The sequence below is a fragment of the Lynx rufus genome, unplaced genomic scaffold, assembly GCF_022079265.1.
Source record: "Lynx rufus isolate CCGP_SWC_20201006 ecotype Redwood Valley unplaced genomic scaffold, mLynRuf1.p SCAF_2, whole genome shotgun sequence".
In the NCBI taxonomy this organism is placed as follows: Eukaryota; Metazoa; Chordata; class Mammalia; order Carnivora; family Felidae; genus Lynx; species Lynx rufus.
The window spans coordinates 103,575,923-103,597,706 of NW_025814834.1; the positions used below are offsets into that span (position 1 = coordinate 103,575,923).

The following is a 21,784-nucleotide window of genomic DNA, read 5'->3' on the forward strand; positions in this document are numbered from 1 at the left end:
TCTACACACCTGAGAACCCAATAGTGGAAAAAACAAAGCCCCTATGCTTTGCTACTTGGGTTCTACTAAAGAAGAGTAAAAAATAAATAGATTAAATAACATAATTTATAGCATAATATAGGTAGTAGTAAATGGTAAAAAGAAACACAAAGATATTTTAAAATAAGGTGGTCTTCATGCATTTTCCTGTACATCGGAATTAGTAGCATTTGTGTCCATTAAGGACATAACACTTCTTTTTTTTCTTTTTTTTTTATCTTGCTCACTTCTGGCATCACCTTGGGAATTGCCATTTCATATCTAGATAGCTATAATTTAAGAACTTGAGTTCCTAGAGAGCCTGAACATGTTTTGCTTTTTTGTTTTTAAACATGTTTTTCTGCCAACATAGCAGCTTGATTGATTTATCTATTTGTTGAGTTTGGTATATCTCTTTAATGTATTGGTTCTTCTCTAGTGCTTGGTGATCATTGGTTGTGTACTTCCTTTTGCATTTGTGATTCTTAGTCCACTTGCTTGTCGGTGTTCTCTTTGTTATGGCCTGCTTTAGGTGATGGTGGAGGAGAGAAGGAAAATATTGCCGCGAAACACATGCCTATAGTTTGCCTTTCTCAGTTTGAGGTTCTCCATCCATTCTGAGGATTGCTCTAATTTCTGTCCCCAGTATCCACACTTGGTATTTTAGATAAGCTGCACATACTTCCTTGTCCCATAATTCAGTTCAGACAGGGCAGGATTCTAGAGTTGGTAGGAGCTAATTACCTTAGCTGTTCTCTACCTGATCATCCTGACAGTAATTTGAGGGCTCCCTTTATTTCCTTCATCTGCCGTCTGTGAAATTGTATCTGTTGACTATACCTTCTTTCTGCCTCCATACACAACTTTCTCTTCTGTGTTTAATTCAAGCTGTGGTCTTCTATAATTTTTTTCTCTCCCAAAATCTGATTTTATCCTCTTTATGTCTTTGCAAATTTCTCAAAATGTCTGGTCTGTTGATAATGTACATTCAAGAGGATTGTTTTTATGTATCTTCTGTGGTATGAGAGTGGGAGCAGAAGGAGCAATAGGAACATATATTGCGTCTGCCATCTTGGCCCAAACTTCTAATTGATATTTTTTAAAAAATTATTTAAGAATCCTAACAGTGTACAATAATGCTGGTTATTGCTAAATAAGTTGGTCATACAGTACTCAGTGTTGTGTTACTTTGGCCATTGGTATTTATTTTCCTGTCACAGAAGTTAGTAAGTTTTTTTATTTAATTAGAAGTTATTGAAACTACATTTTAAAGGATTTTTTTTCTAGGGGCACAGTTATAAAATCTTGATTATAATTTCATTAATTAGTTCTGTCTTCTGAGTATATGAATGGTAGGGGGTAAAGCATTGTTGCTAAATGCTAAAAGCATTAGCTTGCCTATAGGATGTTTCAAGTCAACTAGCAACACTATTTCAAGGTTGATTCGCATCTGAGAAATTAATTCAACATTTTCTCAATAGTACAGATTAGCTATTCAAGTTGGATGAGTTATCATGAAAACCCTTCCTTTCCTCAAAGCACAGTTCAAATTTTCTTCTCCATAGTCATTCAAATTCTCCAACAGTTGTTCCCTACTCTACTGCCATGATTTTTTTGTTGTATTACATTAGTTATAGGATTTATCATTATATTGGAAATCTTGTTTTTTTATAGGTTACACTTCACTAAACTCTGAATTCTTCCATATTTTCTTTAATTTTGCAATTCTGACACTGTATTTACACAGCAATTAGGTTAGAATAATTTAGAAATGAAAGAATAGATCCTACTTCATCGTTCTACAGGGTGAGAAGGCCTTTGATTCCCTGTCTCAGAGAGTCAATTCCAGTTATACACTGGGGGGAATCCTGAGATCATTTTTACTGTAGATAATGAATTTTAATATTCTAACATTTAAGTTTGATTGAAGTATGTTCTTTATCTTCGTGAGGTAAAAATTACTGTGTGGGTTTGTAAATATTATGCAATTATGTGCTGCCTTCAAATATGTTACATTGTGTTAAAAAAATCCTTATCCTATTTTTAAAATATATATTTAACAAGAAAAGTCCAATATTTTAGATTTGTCATTTTCTTTTTTTGAAGGATCAAAGTAACAATGAAATTATGATTGGAGTGATGTCAGGAGGAATTCTGATTTATAAGAACAGGGTACGAATGAATACCTTTCCATGGTAAGAACTTCCATCAATATTTTTGCTTTTACCATTATATTACCAAATATAATAATTCATATTAAAGAAAGTGGTTGTTGAAGTATATTAATGTTGTCATGCATCTTATCCCACTTGAAATCTACTAGAGACTACCAAAATAATTAAATTGTTTATTTTAAAACTTGCTTAATCCAGCCAAGGCAATATTTATAAAGAATACTGCTTCATGAATTTTTCTCTTGGAGAATCTCTTAAATTTGTCCTATAGTATAGTAGCTAATACTGTCATGTTTACTCTGTGTCTTGCACCATGCTGGTTGCCTTATTATTTTTTCATTTTTTTTAAGTTTTCCAAAAAAAAATTTTAATGTTTTATTTATCTTTTTTTTTTTGAGAGAGAGACAAACAAGAGCATAAGTGGGGGAGGGGCAGAGAGAGAGAGACACACAGGATCTGAAGCAGTCTCCAGGCTCTGAGCTGTCAGCACAGAGCCCGATGCAGGGCTCGAACTCATGAATGGCAAGGTTATGACCTGAGCCCATGTTGGACTCTCAACCAACTGAGCCACCCAGACCCCCATTAGAAGTTTTATTTTTAAGTAATTTCTACACCCAGCGTGGGACTCAGACTCACAAACCCGAAATCAAGAGTTGCATGTTCTAATGACTGAGCCAGCCAGGCACCCACTCCATGATTGCTTCACGTTACAATATTTCCTCTCAGTGCATTAAGTGAGGTCCCATTTTATCGGTTGGAGCATGGGTGTGGTTGCTGCATCTATGATCTGCTATTACGTGGTTTAAATTGGTGCTAGGAAAGTATGGTGGCTCCATGGGGTTTAAAACTCCTGTTTCTTCAGTTTTACTGCTCTGTTGTCCTTAGCATTTTGTCCTCATTGTCCAGGATGACTCACCCTCTGTATCCCAGAACGAGGAAAAAGAAGTAGGATCTGCCTCTTCCCTTTAAGGGGATAAGTTGAAAATCATAAAAATCACTTCGACCATGTCTCTTATGCATTATATGAGCAGCTGCAGTTTTTTAAAATAAATGTAATGATTGTCTTTAGCAGAAGAAACAAATACATAAGAAATACATTGTATTACTCTGTTTCTCTTTACATCTTTTAAAAGATTTGGTCCTGAGGGGCGCATGGGTGGCACAGTCGGTTAAGCGTCCGACTTCAGCCAGGTCACGATCTCGCGGTCCGGGAGTTCGAGCCCCGCGTCGGGCTCTGGGCTGATGGCTCAGAGCCTGGAGCCTGTTTCCAATTCTGTGTCTCCTTCTCTCTCTGCCCCTCCCCCGTTCATAATCTGTCTCTCTCTGTCCCAAAAAATAAATAAACGTTGAAAAAAAAAATATTTAAAAAAAAAAAAAAAAAGATTTGGTCCTGATTTTTAACTATCTGTGATTTTTATTTAATAGGTTTTTGTAACTAGTCACTTTAATAACACTTTAATAGAAATATGATAAGTAACAGAAGCAGTTACTTTAGAAAATTGCCACAACTTTGTTTAAATAATAACAATAAATTTCCTAGATGGGTCACAAAACCATACGAAGCATAAAATATAAAAATTGATGAACATCATGAAAATTAAAGACTTCGCTCTTCAAGAGAGACTCTAAAGATGACAGAACAAGACACAGTCTTTTGTAAAATATATATTTGATAAAGGACCTATCAAGAATATATAAAGAACTTTAATAACTCAGTAGTAAGAAGACAATCTGATTAAAAAGAAGAGGCAAAATATTTGATTACACGCTTCCACCAAAGGAGATACACAGATGGTACATGAGCACTTGACAAGATGTTCAATCATCAGTGAAATGCAAATTAAACCACAGTGAACTACTGCTCACACACAGAATAGCTCCACTTAAAAAAAAAAAGTGACAATACCAAATGAGGGCAAGAAGCAAAACTCCTTAAATCTCATACGTTCCTGGTGAGAGTGCAAACTAGTACACCAACTTTGGAAACAGTTTGGCAGTTTCTTTAAAGTTAAACATAGATTTACCATATAATCCAGCATTTCTGTTCCTGGAAATTTACCCAAGAGAAATGAAAACCTGAGTTCATATGAAGAGTTTTACACTAATGTTCCTAGCTACATTATTTATAACACCACAAAACAGAATTGCAGATGTCCATCAGTTGGTGACAGAGGATTTATTTCCACAATCAATAAATACTGTTCAGCAATAAAAAGAAATGAGCTATTGACAACACTAAACCATATGGATGCCTTGGCCTCAAAACTTTATGCCAAGTATAAGAAGCCAAACACAAACATATTCTTTGTTTCTATTTATATGAAATTCTAGAAAACACAAATTATAGAGACAGTAGACCAGTGGTTGCCAGGAACTGAAAATAGAAGGAAGCAGTTGACTGCAGAGGGACACAAGGGAATGTTTTGAGGCGATGGAAATATTATGTGATGATTTTGGTGGGTGGTAGTTACATAACTGACTACATTTGTCAGAACTCTCTGAATTGTTCATTGAAGTTGGTATATTTCATTATATATGTCAATTACACTTCTACAAAGTCCATTAAAGAAAATTAAGTATCCTTTAGTGTTTCATATCAAATCTTTTATATGTTTGCTATGTATCATTCGCTATATATCATTCAAACCATGATATGTTCAGAGGAGGATATAAAGACATGGCACCTGCCTATTAGTGGACACACAAGAATGAATTATACAATTAATAACAATAAGAAAATATGTAATTAAAAGCCTCACTGTCAGTTTTCATAACAGTGAAATGGTAAATGTGCATCTTTTTTTTAAATATGAAATTTATTGTTAAATTGGTTTCCATACAAGTATCACCCAGTGCTCATTCCAACAGGTGCCCTCCTCAACACCCATCACCCCCCCTCCCCTCCCTCCCACCCCCCCATCAATCCTGTGTGTTCTCAGTTTTTAAGAGGCTCTTATGTTTTGGCTCCCTCCCTCTCTAACCTCTCTTCTTTTGAAATGTGCATCTTTGATTGTAATACATTTCTGATTTTACTAAAGACAATTTTAAAAATATTTTACTTTGTATTTTTATATTTTACATTTTTATATGAATTTTATATTTTATATAAATGTCAAAATTTGAAAAATTCTTTTCAGATAATATGGGATAAAATAATACAGTGATAATCTAAATTTTCTGTAGTTTCAAAACCCTATATTGTATATACCTTTTTTATTATAAGAATTCTAGAAGAGTTTTTGGCAAATTGTTTTGGAAACACAAAGGATACAGTTGCTCTAGGGAAATTTTTAATGGCTCCATGATATGTGGGATGGATTTTAAAGGATGAATAGAAATTTCCTCAGTGAAGGAGGAAGTGTGGAAGAGGTAGGTGTGAATTTAAGGAATTCAGGTAGCGGTAGCAAACAGTAGCAGAGGCCGAATAGGAAGGGTATGACAAGTTGAGGAAATGAAGAGCTATTTGGTTTGGTTTCTCTTTCAGTTGTCTTCATTGAAGACAGAAATAAGGGAACAAAAATTTAGGAAGATATTGCTTACAAGAGAAATTAGATTCCAATTGTGAAGGATCCTACATATTCTGCTAAGGAGTTGGCATATTATTTTATTGGTAAATATGTTTAGAAACAGTTTAATATTGAGAAATATAACTCACATTTCCAAGTCTTTTTTTCTTTCTTTTTTTTAAAAAAAAATTTTAATCTTTATTTTTGAGAGAGAGAGGGACAGAGCATGAACAGGGGAGGGGCAGAGAGAGAGGGAGACAAGAATCTGAAGCAGGCACCAGGCTCTGAGCTGTCAGCATAGACGACTCATGAACTCAGAAACCATGAGACTGTGACTTGAGCCAAAGTCGGACACTTAACCGACTGAGCCACCCAGGTGCCCCTTTTCTTTCTTTATGTTTTTTTAATGTTTATGTATTCTGAGGTGGGGAGGGGCAGAGAGAGAGGGAGAGAGAATCCCAAGCAGGCTCTGTGTGCTGTCAGCACAGAGCCTGACACAAGGCTCTATCCTACAAACCATGAGATCATTACCAGAGATGAAATCAAGAGTCAGATGCTTAACCAATGGAGCCACCCAGGCACCCCACATTTCGAAGTCTTTATCAAAGTACAAGTTAGGTCATGCACACACAAAAAGATGTGAATGTTTAAGATATTGATTGGAAAGTATATACAGTTCATTTTAAATTTTATTTTCAAGAATTAAACTGAATAGGGGCACCTGGGTGGCTCAGTTGGTTGAGCATCCAACTTCGGCTCAGGTCATGATATCTCACAGTCTGTGAGTTCGAGCCCCGCTTCGGGCTCTGTGCTGACAGCTTGGAGCCTGGATCCTGCTTCAGATTCTGTGTCTCCCCTCTCTGTGCCCCTCCCCTGCTCATGTTCTGTCTCTCTCTGTCTCAAAAATTAAAAAAAATTCAAAAAAATTCAAAAAAAAAGAATTAAACTGAATAGATGGGATTTAAAGTTGTTAAAGCTACTATATCTGAATCATCATGGAACATAAGTATTCTGATCCTCAGTACTTATGGCAGTACATACTACCACTGGGAGGACTAATTTAAAGCTATTTGACTAATTGTTGGAGACTGAGCAAAAACTGGCTTGAGAGATGAAAACTCCTGAACCCCAGCCTTACAAAGATGCCCACACTGTCATGAGTTTTACTATCACTAGGCATTCCACCAGGTTCCCAGGCTGAAGAGTGGAGAAAAATCCACTCCTGTTTGGAGGGCATGGTGGGGTGAGCAGAGAAGTAACCATTTTGAAACATGCTCAGAGCTTTCTTTTCTCCTTAACAAAGGTCTGCCCTCAAGGAAATCTATCTTAGCAGTACTTAACCAACATGGACTTTACCAAAGCATAACCGAAGTGGGGGAAGGAAATACCTTTTTTTAGCCCCCACTATACCTCTTGTCTCACTTAAGGAGAGGGTGAGCTGAAAAGCACTGGAGGTCAGGGCCAAGTAGCACAGACCACCAAACCACGGAGACCTAATCATGGGTTTAAGAACAATTCCTCCCCAACCCTCACTTTAATACCACATCAAAGGGCTCCTGTATAATAACAGGGGATTACAATTTAAATAACTGCCAGACTCAGACTATTTAAGAAGGAGTCTCTAGGGAAACTGAAAGCCAACAGGGGAGACAAAAACAAGGAAACTAGAGGATATAGCCTCACACACTTACCTCACAGAATGTTCCTTTGAAGAAACCATAATTTGATTGGTTTAGCTTCTGAAGGATTCATGCCTCCGGGCATTAGAGCAATGTGTTGGTAATTAGGGGAGTTTTACAGCTGGGTATGCTTATTGAAAGAATGGGATGACTGGTACCACTGTCCTCTGAGGATTACTGTACGCATACCAGGAGACTATGTGCCTTCCTGAAGAGTAGCAGCAGAAGCTTAGCACTGGGAGTTGGGGGATATGGGTGGATTTCATGAAAATAATGCAACAAATACAATAGCAATCCGGGGTCAGGGTTGCATATATCTTTTTGAATTAGTATTTCCTTTCTATTTGGGTACATACCCAATCGTGGAATTATTGGGTCATATGGTATTTCTATTTTTAAATTTTTCAGGAACTTCCCTACTGTTTTCCACAGTGGCTGCACCAGCTTGCATTCCCACCAGCAGTGCACAAGAGCTCCCTTTTCTCCACATTCTCACCAATATTTTTTCTTGTCTTTTTGGTTTTGGCCATTCTAACAGGTGGAAAGGGATATTGTGGTTTTGATTTGCATTTCCCTGAGGATTAGTGATGTTGAGCATCTTTTCATGTGTCTGTAGGCCATTTTCAGTAGGTTTACTTTGGAAAAATGTCTATTCCGGTCCTCTTTTTTTAATAAGTTTGTTAATTAAATTTCTTTAACAAATATAGGCCTATTCAGATTGTGTATTTCTTCTTTTGTGAGTTTTGACGGATCGTGTCTTTCAAAGAATTGGCTCATTTTATTGAGATTATCAAACTTACGGGCATAGACTTCTTCATAGTATTCTTTTACTATGTTTTTTTTTTAAGTTGTTGCTGTAATTCAAAAACCTTTATTTCATATTAATATAAATAAAACTTGATTTTCAGTCACTGTTTACTATGCTTTTAATTGTAGTGATGTCTACTCTTATTTCTGAATATTAGTAATTTGTGTACTTTCTCTTTTTCTCTTAGTCTGGCTCAATAAGTAGAGGCTTATTGATTTTATTAAATTTTCAAAGAACTAGCTTTTGGTTTCATTGATGTTCTCTGTTGGTCTGCTGTTTTCTTTTTCACTGATTTCTGCTCTACTGTTTTTCTTACTTTAGATTTAAATTGCTCTTCTTTTTGTAAAGTAGAAACTTAGATTATTGATTTTTGGTCTGTCTTCTCATATATGCGTTCAGTGTCATAAAGTTCCTTCTAAGTACTGCTTTTGCTGTGTGTCATGTATTTGGATGGGTTGTGTTTTCATTTTCATTTAGGTTAAATAATTTTTCATTTCTCTTGATTTCTTGTTTGATTCATGTTGTATTTATAGGTGTGTTATTTACTCTCCAGGCATTTTAGGATTTTCCAGTAGTTCTTTTTTCTACTGGATGTTCCAGTAGAAATCAGTAATTACTGATTTCTAGATTAATTCATTGTGCTTTGAGAGTAGATATTATATGATTTCTATCCTTTGAAATTTGTGAAGGTGTGTTTTATGGCTGAGAATATGGTCTATTTTAGTGAATGTTCCAAATGAGCTTGAAAAGAATATTTTTTCATGTTATAAGAAGTAATCTGTAAAGGTCAATTATATCCATTAAATTGATGATATTGTTGAATTCACTTATGTCTTTAATGATCTTCTATGTGCTGAATTTTTCCATTTCAGATAGAGGAGTGTTGAAGTCTCCAACTATGTTAGTTATTCATGTGTATTTCTTTGTAATTCTATCAATTTTTGCCTCTTGTAGTTTAATGCTCTGTTTTAAGGTGCATACACATTAAGATTTCATAATGTCTTCTTGGAGAATTTACCCCTTTATCATTGTGGAATGCCCTTTATCCCTGATAACTTTATTTGCTTTAATGTCTGTTCTTTTTGAAATTATTAGAACTACTCTTTTTTAATTTTTTTTATTTTTGATTCTTTCTTTTTTAAGATGCAGTTGATGGTGCCTGGGTGGCTCAGTCTGTTAAGTGTCCGACTTCAGCTTAGGTTATGATCTCAATGGTTCATGGTTCAAACCTCACGTAGGGCTCTGTGCTGACAGCTCGCAGTCTGGAGCCTTCTTTGGATTCTGTTCCTCCCTTTCTCTCTGACCCTCCCCTGCTCGAGCTCTGTCCATCTCTCTCTCTCAAAAATAAATAATAAAAAAAAATTTAAGATATAATTGACATATAACATTATGTTAGTTTCAGGTGTACAAAAATGATTCAGTATTTGTATATATTGCAAAATGGTCACTACTGTAAATCTCATCAATGTTTGTCACTACACGTAATTACAATTCTTTTTTCTTGTGATGAGAACTTTTAAGATGTCTTAGCAACTTTTAAATATACAATACAGTGTTATTAACTATAGTCCCCATGATGGCCATTACAACCCTACTACTCCTGCTTCTCTTGATTAGTCTTAGCATGGTGTGTGTGTGTGTATATATATATATATATATATATATATATATATACACACACACACACACACACACACACACATATATATGTATTCAATTTTTTTTAATGTTTATTTATTTTTGAGAGAGAGACAGAGTGTGAGTGGGGGAGGAGCAGAGAGAGAGGGCGACACAATCTGAAGCAGGCTTCAGGCTCTGAGCTGTCAGCACAGAGCCCGATGCGGGGCTCAAACCCATGAACCATGAGACCATGACCTGAGCTGAAGTCGGACGCTTACTGACTGAGCCACCCAGGTGCCCCAGCATGGTATATTTTTATCCATCTGTTTACATTTAACCTATATATGTCTTTATATTTAAACAACATACTGTTGTATCTTGTTTTTTGATCCACTCTGACAATGTATCTTTTAATTGTTGCATTTAGCCTTTTGCCATTTTTAAAGGATTTTTGATGTTTGTATTAGTATCTGCCATATTCATTACTTTTTTTGTTTGTTGCCCTTGTTCTTTGTTTCCATTTTTGTGTTTCCCTCTTTTTCTGCCATTTGTTATTTTAATTGAGCATTTTATATGATCTCATTTTCTCTCCTTAGCGTATCAGTTTTACATCTTTTTTTACTTGTTTTAAGTGGTTGCTCTAGAGTTTGCAGTTCTATTTACATTAGTCCAAGTCTACTTTCAAATGATAATATGCCACGTCACAGGTAGTGTGAGTACCTTATAATGAAATAATACTAATTTCTTCCTCCTGTCCCTTGTATCATTGCTGTCAATCCTTTCACTTATTTATAAGCCTACAGAAGTATATAACTTTATATATATATAATTATACATATATGATAGGTACATAAGCATACCTAATTGAATACATTGTTGCTTTTCTTATTTTGAAGAAAATGTTATATGTTAGATCAGTTAAGAATATGAAAAATCAAGTTTTTATTGTAATGTCACTTACTCCTTCTTCAGTTTTACCTTTCTTTATATAGATCCAAGTTTTGGGCCTATATTAATTTTTTCTTTTAACATTTCTTGCAAGGCAGGTCCGTGGCAATAAAGTCCCCCTACTTTTATTTGAGAATGTCTTTATTTCTCATTCATTTGTTAAAGGGTAATTTCAAGAATACAAAATAAGGGGTTGGTGGTTTTTTTCTCTCAATGCGCTCTTCTTTATGGTTTTGGAGAAGTTGGATGTAATTCTTCTTACCTTTGTTCGTCTATAGGTAAGGTGTTTTTTCCTTTGGCTTCTGTCAAGATTTTTTCTTTATCTTTGATTTTCTGTAACTTAAAAGTGATATGCCTAGGTGTGTTTTTTTAGGCATATATCCTGTTTGTGTTCTCTTGAGCTTTCTTGATCTGTGCTTTGATGTTCGGTGTTAATTTAGGGAAATTCCTTAGTTATTTTGGTTTCAGACATTTCTTCTGTTACTTTGTTCTCCTTCTGGTATGTTCATCACCATATGTTACTGTATATTGCATCTTTTGTAGTTGTCCCACAGTTCTTAGATAGTCTGTTCTTTTTACATCCTTTTCTCTTTGCTTTTTGGGTTTGGGGGATTTTACTGATATATCCTCTATCTTAGAGATTATTTCCTCAGCTTTGTCAAGTGTACTAATAAGGTCATGAAATGTATTGTTTCTGTTACAGTGTTTTTTACCCATAGCATTTTCTTGAAGTTCTTTCTTATGATTTCCATCTCTGTACTTACATTGCCCATTTGTTCTTATATGCTTTTTACTTTATTCTTTAGAGTCCTTAGCATATTAATTGTAGATGTTTTAAATTCCCAGTCTGATCATTCCAGCTTCTCTTCCATGTCCGGTTCTGTTGTTTCTTCACATCGTGTTTTTGCCTTTTGGTATGCCTTGTAACTTTTTCTTGATAACCAGATATGGTATTTTAGTTAAAGGAACTGCTGTAAATAGGCTCTTAGTAATGTTGTCAGGTGTTGGGGAAAGGCAAGTGTACTGTATCCTATGAATAGCCCTCAGTGTTTTAGTGAGCCTGTGCCTCTAGACTGTGAGCCTCACAAGTGTTTCTCGTTTTTCTCCCTGCTAGGTGGGATAGAATGGTTAGAGTGAGCTGGAGTTGGTTTGGCTTCCCCAGGCTAGTTAAGCTTTGGTAGTAGTACCCCAGCAGGTTAGGATTTGTCTAACTAGTTACTCCTGAAGGACCTTATTAAGAACAGAGTGCTCTGGTGTATTTCAAGATGGTTCCTTTTCCCCTTCTCTTGCTGGAAACCCAAGGGTATTTTTCTCTGACATTTACCATGCGAACCTGATGGAACTGCTAGAGGTAAATCTTAACAATATTGCAGGAGCCCCCTGTATGACTGGGTGCCTCTGGAGTTTTTAACTCTGGAAGTTGGCTACACGGAGCCTCCAACAATTCTTAAATTACGGTTCAGGTTTTACTGCCTTGGCACTGGTTCGTCTGGCAGTTTCTGCTCGTGAGTCTCTGCTCTGGTAAGCTGCAGCTCTCTGCATGCACTTGTTGGTCTCAGGCCTTGAGGGTAGCAGTTTGCCCTGTGCCCTCCTGTCTCTTATGGAGCCAAGAAGAGTTGTTGGTTTTTCAGTCTGTTGAGCTTTGTACTTAATACATTGGAGTGGTGATTTCTGAGTTCCTTACAGAACCAGAAAACTACTTGTAGTTTTAAAAAGTAAATAACTATGTTGTTGGTATATCTTGAAATTTTAATTTGTGATATGTGTTTTTATGTATTTCTCTAGAGCTGAAAATTAGAAAATGTATAGGTCACAGCAAATGTTCTGATATTCAATTGAGTATATAGATTCTAATTATTTTTCATGAAGCACCAGAATCTTTAGATTATTTATGTAATGTGTGTATATATGATTAAATGTTCAGAGGTTACTATATATACAGCTAAAAGATTATTTTTTGAATTATTTTCTTAAGTTACTGTTTTTATCTTCATTCAGTATTATAAACACTCCAATTCATTCTTTTTATCCAGGTTGAAGATTGTAAAAATTTCTTTTAAGTGCAAACAGTTTTTTATTCAACTTAGAAAAGAATTGGTGAGTGATGATCTTAATCATTATTAATATAAATGAATATATTTATAAAACTATTTGTATAAATATAAATAACATTTATATAAACAAATAGTATTTATATAACTGAAGTCTTCAGAAATGAAGTCATTCGTGGCCAGACTCTCAGTGTGAGGTTGATAACTGCCCACCGATTTAGTTAATTCACATTTTATGACAGTGTTTATTTCCCCAGTGTTACTGTGGTTCTGATTTAAAAAGTTCTTCTAAATAACCATTCTGCTCTCTTTTGAACTTTGAAACTGATTTCAATTGTGATGTTCATTGTCAGTTGCCAGGGTCTAGTCATGAAGGTGGTAACTGAGCATTTTATATGTTCTTCTTCTTTTTCTTTTTTTTTTTCTTTAAACTGATCTACAACACTTTCTTTCGTATATATGCTTATTTCATTTTAGGGAAACTGAGTGTTTAGTTTTGTTTCTAGTTCATGAATGTATAGTACATTTCCTCCCTTTGTGTGAATGGTGGTGTCCTTTTGTATATTAAATACAACACATTGAGTTGTCATGGGAAAGAATTTCATCTTGCAAATGATTTTCTCTATTTAACCAAATTAAACTAATTTTATCCTTTGACTTAAATTATTTCTTACAAATTGTAACAAATTAATGCAGATTTCAAGGGAGTTGTATGTGTGTGTAAAATGTATTTGAAATCTTAAAAATATTTGAATCAACTGTATTTTATCAGCAACTATGATTTCCCTTTTATCCTCACAAAATATGAAAGTTTTTTTCTATAGAGTTTTATTGAAACACACAGAAAAGTGTATAAATATTAAGTATAGTGTTTGGTAAGTATGTAGTAATATATCATGTTAATATGTAGAATGTTACTGTCACCTTGGTTTTATTGCTGATGGATCTGATGCTCATTTGCTGTCATTAAACTTTCTGAAAGGTAAATACTGATCACCATGGATTAGTTTGCCTATTTTTGAACTTCAAAAAATGAATCATACATAATGTTCTCCTGTTGTGTACCTTCTAACCTTAACATTATGAGATTCATCCATATTGTTGCACATAGCAGTACTTTGTTCTGTTGCTACATGGTGTTCCATTGATTGAATATACCATAAATTATTTATTCTTATGTTAGTGGATACTTTTGGCATTTCCAGGTTGTGACTATTACAACTAATGCTGCTAATGAACATTTTTGTATATGTTTCAAATCTTACCTGGAAGCCTCTACTTCTCTAAAATACTTTACTTTAAATCATTATATTGGTAGAAGGCAATGTAGAAGTCAACTTTCTAATTTTTTCCCATTAATAGTACTATTGTTACTACTAATAGTAGTTGTGGTATTTAACATTTATTGAGGTCTTACTCTGTGTCTGATAATCACACAATCATTTTCATAGCATTTAATCTTCAAACCATTCTGTGAGGTAGTATATCATTTAGGAGTGTGTTTAGCCACAGATATTATCAACAAAAGTCATCTAACAACTGATCTGAGACTGTATATGGTCGTAGTCTGTAGAATGTCGTTTTGTTAATGTTTTCTCTCAGGAACATCTTTTTAAATACCCACACTTTATAGAAACTACTTATCTCTTAATACAACATTTTATGTCTATTGTTTACAAAATGTGGATTTTGTTATAATTTATTACAGATTGTCCAAGTACAATTGGTAGAAAGCCAGAATCACACATAGACTTTTTGACGTATGCAAAGTGTCAAAAAAGGTAGAACATAAATGATTCTTAGATGTTGCTTCTGCAGAGTATTGCTGTGTAATGCTCTGTGTGAGACCTAATCAATATTCATGGCATATGGTACAGCATGTAAACTACTTGTTAGTGCATACAAAGCCACTGTTAAGCACAGTTAAAAATTTTTTGGTGATCAAGAAGTGGTATTTTAAGCATATTATCTTCTAAAATAATAGTTTAATATTTACTTTTTTTTAATGTTTATTTTTGAGAGAGAGAGAGAGATAGAGCGTGAATGGTAGAATACAGAGAGAGAGGGAGACACAGAATCCGAAGCAGGCTCCAGGCTCCGAGCTGTCAGCACAGAGCCTGACGTGGGGCTCGAACTCATAGACCGCGAGATCATGACCTGAGCCGAAGTCAGCCGCTCAACCGACTAAGCCACCCAGGCACCCCAGTAGTTTAATATTTATATGTGGGCATCTTACTATATTTTAATTATGGAAATGCTATCATACCTTTTGATAGGCAAACATTTCTTTAACAAGGCATAGAAAACCTTAAAAGAAAAGATCAGTAACTTGGACTGTGTTAAAATTAAGAACTATATTCATCAAAAGATAGCATGAAGGGAGTGAAATAGCACAGTGTATATCTATAATACACACGTACCCACATCCTTGGTTATATATCCAACCCAGTCCAAAGATATGCTACTGACTTGAACAGATACTTCAGAAATGAAGACAGCCACGTGGCCAGTAATGTGAGAAGGTGTTGAACCTCTGTGATCATCAGGGGAGTACAAATTATAACCAAAATGTGATACTTCTACACATCCACAGGAATAGTGTAGAGAAGAGATTGATAAGCCAGTGGTTGGTGAGTTAGAGGATATACGGCCGGTGGGAGGGAGTATATATTGATCTGACTGTTTTGGAAAACTGTTGGGCATTATCTACTAAAGATGAACACGCATATCTTATCCAACAGCAGAAATGTACACACATGTGCATCAGACCACATACAGGAATATACATAGCAATATTTTAATATCCTGAAACTGGAAAAACAAAGTATCTGTCGACAACAAATGGATAAACTGACATATTCATATGATAGAATATTACACAGAATGAAAATTACTGTTTCACAACCATATGGATGGATATAGAAACAGAATACTAAAAAGAATTCAAACCTTAAGACACATATGTATGATTCCATGTATATAATTTAGTTCAAAAACAGGCATAACTAATCTGTAGTGATAAAAGGCAGAAGAGTGATTACCTTTGCAAAGATAATCTGGTAGAAAGGGGAGATACTTCAGAGTTGCTAGTAATAATCCATTTCTTGTTCTGGTTGGAAGTTAAATGGTTGCGTTCATTGTGTGAATACCAGAGCTATACACTTAGAACATGTGTGACTTACTAGATGTAGTTTGCTTCAGTAAAACCATTTAAAAAGTAATTTGTGCCAAACTTTTAGAGAAAAAATTAAGGAAATGCTTCTATTATGTTGCTACTTATTTTAAAATTTGAGTTATATAATAGTGTTTATAAGTGCTGAATATTCCTATGTACTTGCAGTCTACACAGATATACAAATTTTGAGATGGTTTTAAAAGGTGTATGTATCTTATAGTTTAATTTATGTTCCAGGATTATATTTTGAAATAGAATTATAGCTAGTAAGCTTTAAAAACAGATATATATCCAATTTTAAGCTTATTTGTAGCTATATTGTAAAATAAAAGTTCCTAAGAGTTGTAATATTACTGAGGTGAGGTCCACATTTTGCAAACCTTTCCATTTATTTTACTGCCTTTTTATTGGATAAACAAAAATGGGGCTGTGCTACAGGGATTAGTGTTTGTAAGGTAGAATGTTTATCTGTAAAAAGTAAACTAAATGGAGCATTAGATCCTGATGTTTTCCTGGTATTCTCTGCATTTTGTCATTTACTACAGCACGAATCTAGAGAAACGTTATTGGGATTTAATATGGTGAATTACAGAGCATGCAAAAATTTGTGGAAAGCATGTGTAGAACATCACACATTCTTCCGTTTGGACAGACCGCTTCCACCTCAAAAGAACTTTTTTGCACATTATTTTACATTAGGTTCAAAATTCCGGTACTGGTAAGTATTGCTTATGCACTAATGCTTTATTATTGGATTTTTCCTCACTGTAAAATAAACGTGTATTTTATTGAGTCATAGAATGTTTATTATTTGTACACCCTACCGAGTCAGAATCTCTGTGGCGTGTGGCCCCTTTGTCTATATCAGCCAAAAGTTTAAAGGTTCTTGTGCCATATGGGAGAAACCTCTTCCATTGACTATAATTTTGATCATTATTCTCAAAGGTAAATCAATGATATTTAATTATTTACATTCTAGACATCTATAATTTCCATTATGTCTTTGTTAAACATTTACAAGAAAACTTTTCTTTGTTTTAAGACACCTTTATTTGTAAAAGCAAAGGTATCTTCTGCATGAACATGTAATTTATTGGTTTCCCTCACTATCCAAAAGTAGAATGTCCCTGTAAAACCTTTCATAAGCCAAATGGCATACATGAAGAAGCCATTACCATTAATCTATAATGGTAAACTTTTTTAGCATTCTCAGACCCCCAAAATTACCTCTCACAGGCTTTTCTTTTATCTGAGGACACATCTTGCTATTGAATACACAAAATAAATCAAGATAAAGCACAGATGCTCACACAGTTCAGAGCGTTGGTGGCTTACTGCTGAGATGCTGAGTGTACTGCCTGGGAAGGAACTTGGGGCAGGGGTCGGGGGCAGTCTTGCTGCTTGTGGGGTGTGCTGCCTCTTCAGTGGCTCGCTGCAGAACAGATGCTGAGTGCTGGGTTTTCCTTATATTGTACAAGCATAGTGGCGTGACACAGGCTTACAAAAAGCAGGGGATACCTGTACTTTGCTTTTTTATGTATGAGTTTGTTGAACCCTTTATTATAAAGAGTTCAAAACAGCTGTTCTGCAAAAATTACATTTAGTCATTGAACAATAACCCCAAATTTCTTTTTCTAAAACTGTCTTATTACTATTTTATCTTTTCCTAAAAGAAACAGTCTTTGGGGGATAATTCTAAATTTGGAGAAATTCTGATGAATTTTGCCTCTGGAATTCTTACAAGGCTCAGGAAAGCTAGTTTTTAAGTGCAGCCTGGTAAGAATCAGATAGAAAAAGTCATTCGTAATCTCTGCTAAAACAAGCGTTATCCATTTTTGTTTCTGCTTCATAAAATAATATTTTCCATCTTCAGTAAATAAAATCTTTCATCATTACGTGTTAGATTAATTCATGTTATATATTCATACAGAAAATATTTAGATGTGGTCCAAAAAAGATTTGTATTGTAAATCTCAGAATTTATAAATGCCAGTTTGTAATCTCAGAAAAATAACAGCATAAAGCTTAGTACAGGATATACTATTAAAAATATATGCTCCCCCACCCCCAGAGTAACCCCCAAATTCAGTAGCAACACTTAAACAGAATTAGGAAATTTTTAGCTACAAAAAAAGGTACAGCAGATTCTTTTTTTTTTTTTAATTTTTTTTTAACGTTTTATTTATTTTTTGAGACAGAGAGAGACAGAGCATGAACGGGGGAGGGGCAGAGAGGGAGGGAGACACAGAATCGGAAGCAGGCTCCAGGCTCTGAGCCATCAGCCCAGAGCCCGACGCGGGGCTCGAACTCACGGACCGCGAGATCGTGACCTGAGCTGAAGTCGAACACTTAACCAACTGAGCTATTCAGGCACCCCTCAAATTCTTTAATAGATGTAAAGCAGTTCAGGTTTTCTCTTTCTTCTCAGTAAGCTTTGGTAGTTCATGTTTTTCAAGGAATTTATCTGTTTTCTCTAAGTTGTTGAATTTTTTGGCATAAAGTTTATAGTATGCTTTTTAATATCTCTAGAATCTGTAATAATATCATTTCTTTCATTCTTGATTTTGGTAACTTGTACCTTCTCTCTTCTTTTTCCTTGATCTGTCTTTGCTAGAGGTTTATCAGTTTGGATTAAAAACTCTTAAACAGGGCACCTGGGTAGCTCAGTCGGTTAAGCATTTGACTCTTGATTTTGGCTCAGGTCATGATCCCGGGGGGTCGTGGGATAGAGCCTGGGATCGGGCTCCGTGCTGAGTGTGGAACCTGCTTAAGATTCTTTTTCTCTCTCTCTCACCCTCTGACTTTCTTCCCCACCTGACTTACACATGCTTTCTCTCTCTGTCTCTAAAAGAAATAGAAAACAAAAAACTTTTAAACATTGTTAATGCCAAATAAAACTTTATTCAGGCTTATGTGTAGCTGGGAGTCACCCTTTGTCTACCAAGTCTTCAAGGAAAAAAAAGTGACTGAAAAATCTTAAACTTACCAGTTTGCCATTCAAATCTAAAGTCAATAAACATTATCAAATATACAAAACCTCAGGGAATATAACATCTGTGAGTCCATCTAAAAAATAATGCTTTTTTAGGGGCTCCTGGGTGGCTCAGTCGGTTAAGCGTCCGACTTCGGCTCATGTCATGATCTCGCGCTCTGTGAGTTCAAGCCCTGCATCGGGCTCTGTGCTGACAGCTCAGAGCCTGGAGCCTGCTTTGGATTCTGTGACTCCTCCCCTCTCTCTGCCCCTCCCCTGCTCATGCTCTGTCTCTCTCTGTCTCTCAAAAAATAAATAAATGTTAAAAAAAAATTTTTTTTAAATAATGCTTTTTAAAAAGATTTTATTTTTGGGTGATCTCTACCCCCAATGTGGGGCTGTAACTCACAGCCCTGATATCAAGAGTCACAAGCTCCTCTGACTAAGCCAGCCAGGTGCCCTCTAAAAATGTTTTAATAATAAAATTAACCCACAAGAGATAAGTCAACATGACTCAAGAAGAATCTTGGTAAAAGAACTAAGAATGAAGCTTAAGTCCTTTAAATATAGACCTAATCCTTGACAACTGTCAGAATTATGACTGTAGAGCAGAATTAAAATGCTATAAACTTTGATAAAGTGAAAATAACAATAGAACTAAGAAAACAAGAGAGTAGTCGAAGTACAAGAAACCATGTTAGCAAAAATTAAATGGTAACAACACCAACTCCTTAAACTTGTCCTGGTCTGTCTTTCTTACCATGTATATACATGTATTTATGAGTGGCAGTCTTTTTCTTCTTTCCGTTCGAGGGAAATTAGTTTAATACTGTTTTCATGAAAACTGGCGTATATCGCATAATCACACAGTTAATAGAATTATGTCCATTTTTATAGCATTTTCTACGTATATAGAGAGTTTTAGAATGATTTTTACCACTCATAATGGAGATTATTTCTTAGGGATAAGACTGGCTAAGTTTTTTTAAAAAGTCTTTTTGTTATGCTTTTCTGTATTGCTGAAATTACCTATAATGAGCCTGTATTCTCTTACCAATCAGCATTTTCTCATTGTTTAAAGATAAATATCCTGCTGTCAGAATTTGGTATTCTTAGATTATGGTATATTCATGTTGTTCTAGTAATAATACTAAACTCCTAATGAACCATATTATGGATAATATAAAATATAAACCTTTAATTGCTCCATCGTATTTCAATTTTTTAAAAAGTTTTATTTATTTAAGTAATCCCTACACCCCATGTGGGGCTCGAACTCATGACCCTGAGATCAAAAGTCACATGCCTTTTTGACTGATACAGCCAGGCCCCCCCATATTTCAGTTTTATCTTTATGTTTTTATTATGAAATTCAAGTTGTTAATCCAGCCTTTTGAGTAATAGTGTCTCATTTGAGTCCTCTTCGGTGGTAAATTAATGTATCAGGGAAACAAAGTCTTTTTGATTTTTCTAATAAAAGCAATTTAATTAAGGGAGTTGGTTACACAGGTATTAGGCTGGCAAAGCAAAAGTGAGAAAGAGGGTTATAGTGAAGTAACCAGGAGGAATGGATAATGCTTAAAGATCAGAAGCTTGTGTTACATCTAGGCTGGAGTCCATAAGCCTAGACCTGCTACTCCACTGTTAGAACCACTGTCACAGTCAGTTCTGGATCTGCCCAATAGGTGCTGCTTTGACCAGGGGTGGTATATAACATTGACAAGGTGTGATTTCTCTTAGTGTCCTATTCCCACTTCTGTTACAGCAGCTACCAGCATTTGTCAGTCTCCGGCTTTTGATTTACGTTTACTTTTTTTCTGATGGGAGATCAGAAAGTAGAGTAAGAGAAAGCCAGCTTACAAAGGAATCTAGAAAATAGTTTGCTGACTGGGAGCCTCCTATGAAACTTAGTGGATCATGGAAGAATGGGACTGAAGCCCATGACAGCTCAGTTAACATTAAATTAAATTAGTGTGTATAAGTAAACCATACATGTTTATAGTTGTAAGAGTTAAGTTTTGTTTGTAGTCCTTTCAAACTTTAAAAAATATATCCAAAGCACTTAAAAAAATTTTTTTTAATGTTTTATTTAGTTTTGACAGAGAGAGAGAGCATCAGCTGGGGAGGGGCAGAGAGAGAGGGAGACCCAGAATCCAAAGCAGGCTCCAGGCTCTGAGCTGTCAGCACAGAGCCAGACGTGGGGCTCGAACCCACTAACCGCGAGATCATGACCTGATCTGAAGTCAGATGCTCAACCGACTGAGCCACCCAGGCACCCCTATCCAAATCACTTTTAAAAAAATGTTTATTTATTTATTTTGAGGGAGAAAGCACGAGCAGGGGAGGAGCAGAGAGTAAGGAAGAGAGAGAATCCCAAGCAGGCTCTGCTGTATCAGTGCAGAGCCTGACACTGGGCTCAATCCCACGACTGTAAAGCACTTTTTAATCATCAAAATGATCAATAATCTTATGATTGAGGTAGGAATGGCAGCATGACAGGTGTTTATCTGGACACAGTCCTGTCTATACTGAGTATGCATTAAATAAAGATTTCTGTCTGTCATAATAAACAGTGGTTAGAAATACTAGAACTATTATAATACTTACAATATTGAAATATTATTTAGGCTAAGAGATGGAATTTGGAATATTAAACGATTTATTATTTCCTCCATGAATGTACCCAAACACACATCTTTATTATCTCTGTTCCAAAATATCCAAGGGATTAAAATCATTGTTCTAATGCGGAAATAGAAAACAATAATGAACCTCAACTCGTTACCTTGTTCACAATTGCAAGTATAGTTTAATCTTCTTAGAGGAAATATATT

The 21,784-nt window shown here is 35.2% G+C and overlaps 1 protein-coding gene across 1 annotated transcript in view; it reads left to right on the forward strand.

The window, feature by feature from the left end:
• PTPN4 (protein tyrosine phosphatase non-receptor type 4) overlaps window positions 1-21,784 on the forward strand; it is a 228,305-nt gene that overhangs the window by 136,263 nt on the left and 70,258 nt on the right. Inside the window, exons 10-12 of the mRNA XM_047083479.1 lie at window positions 2,125-2,213; window positions 12,787-12,850; window positions 16,525-16,697. Of these exons, the coding sequence (XP_046939435.1) occupies window positions 2,125-2,213; window positions 12,787-12,850; window positions 16,525-16,697 (326 nt within the window). The remainder of the gene's footprint in view (window positions 1-2,124; window positions 2,214-12,786; window positions 12,851-16,524; window positions 16,698-21,784) is intronic.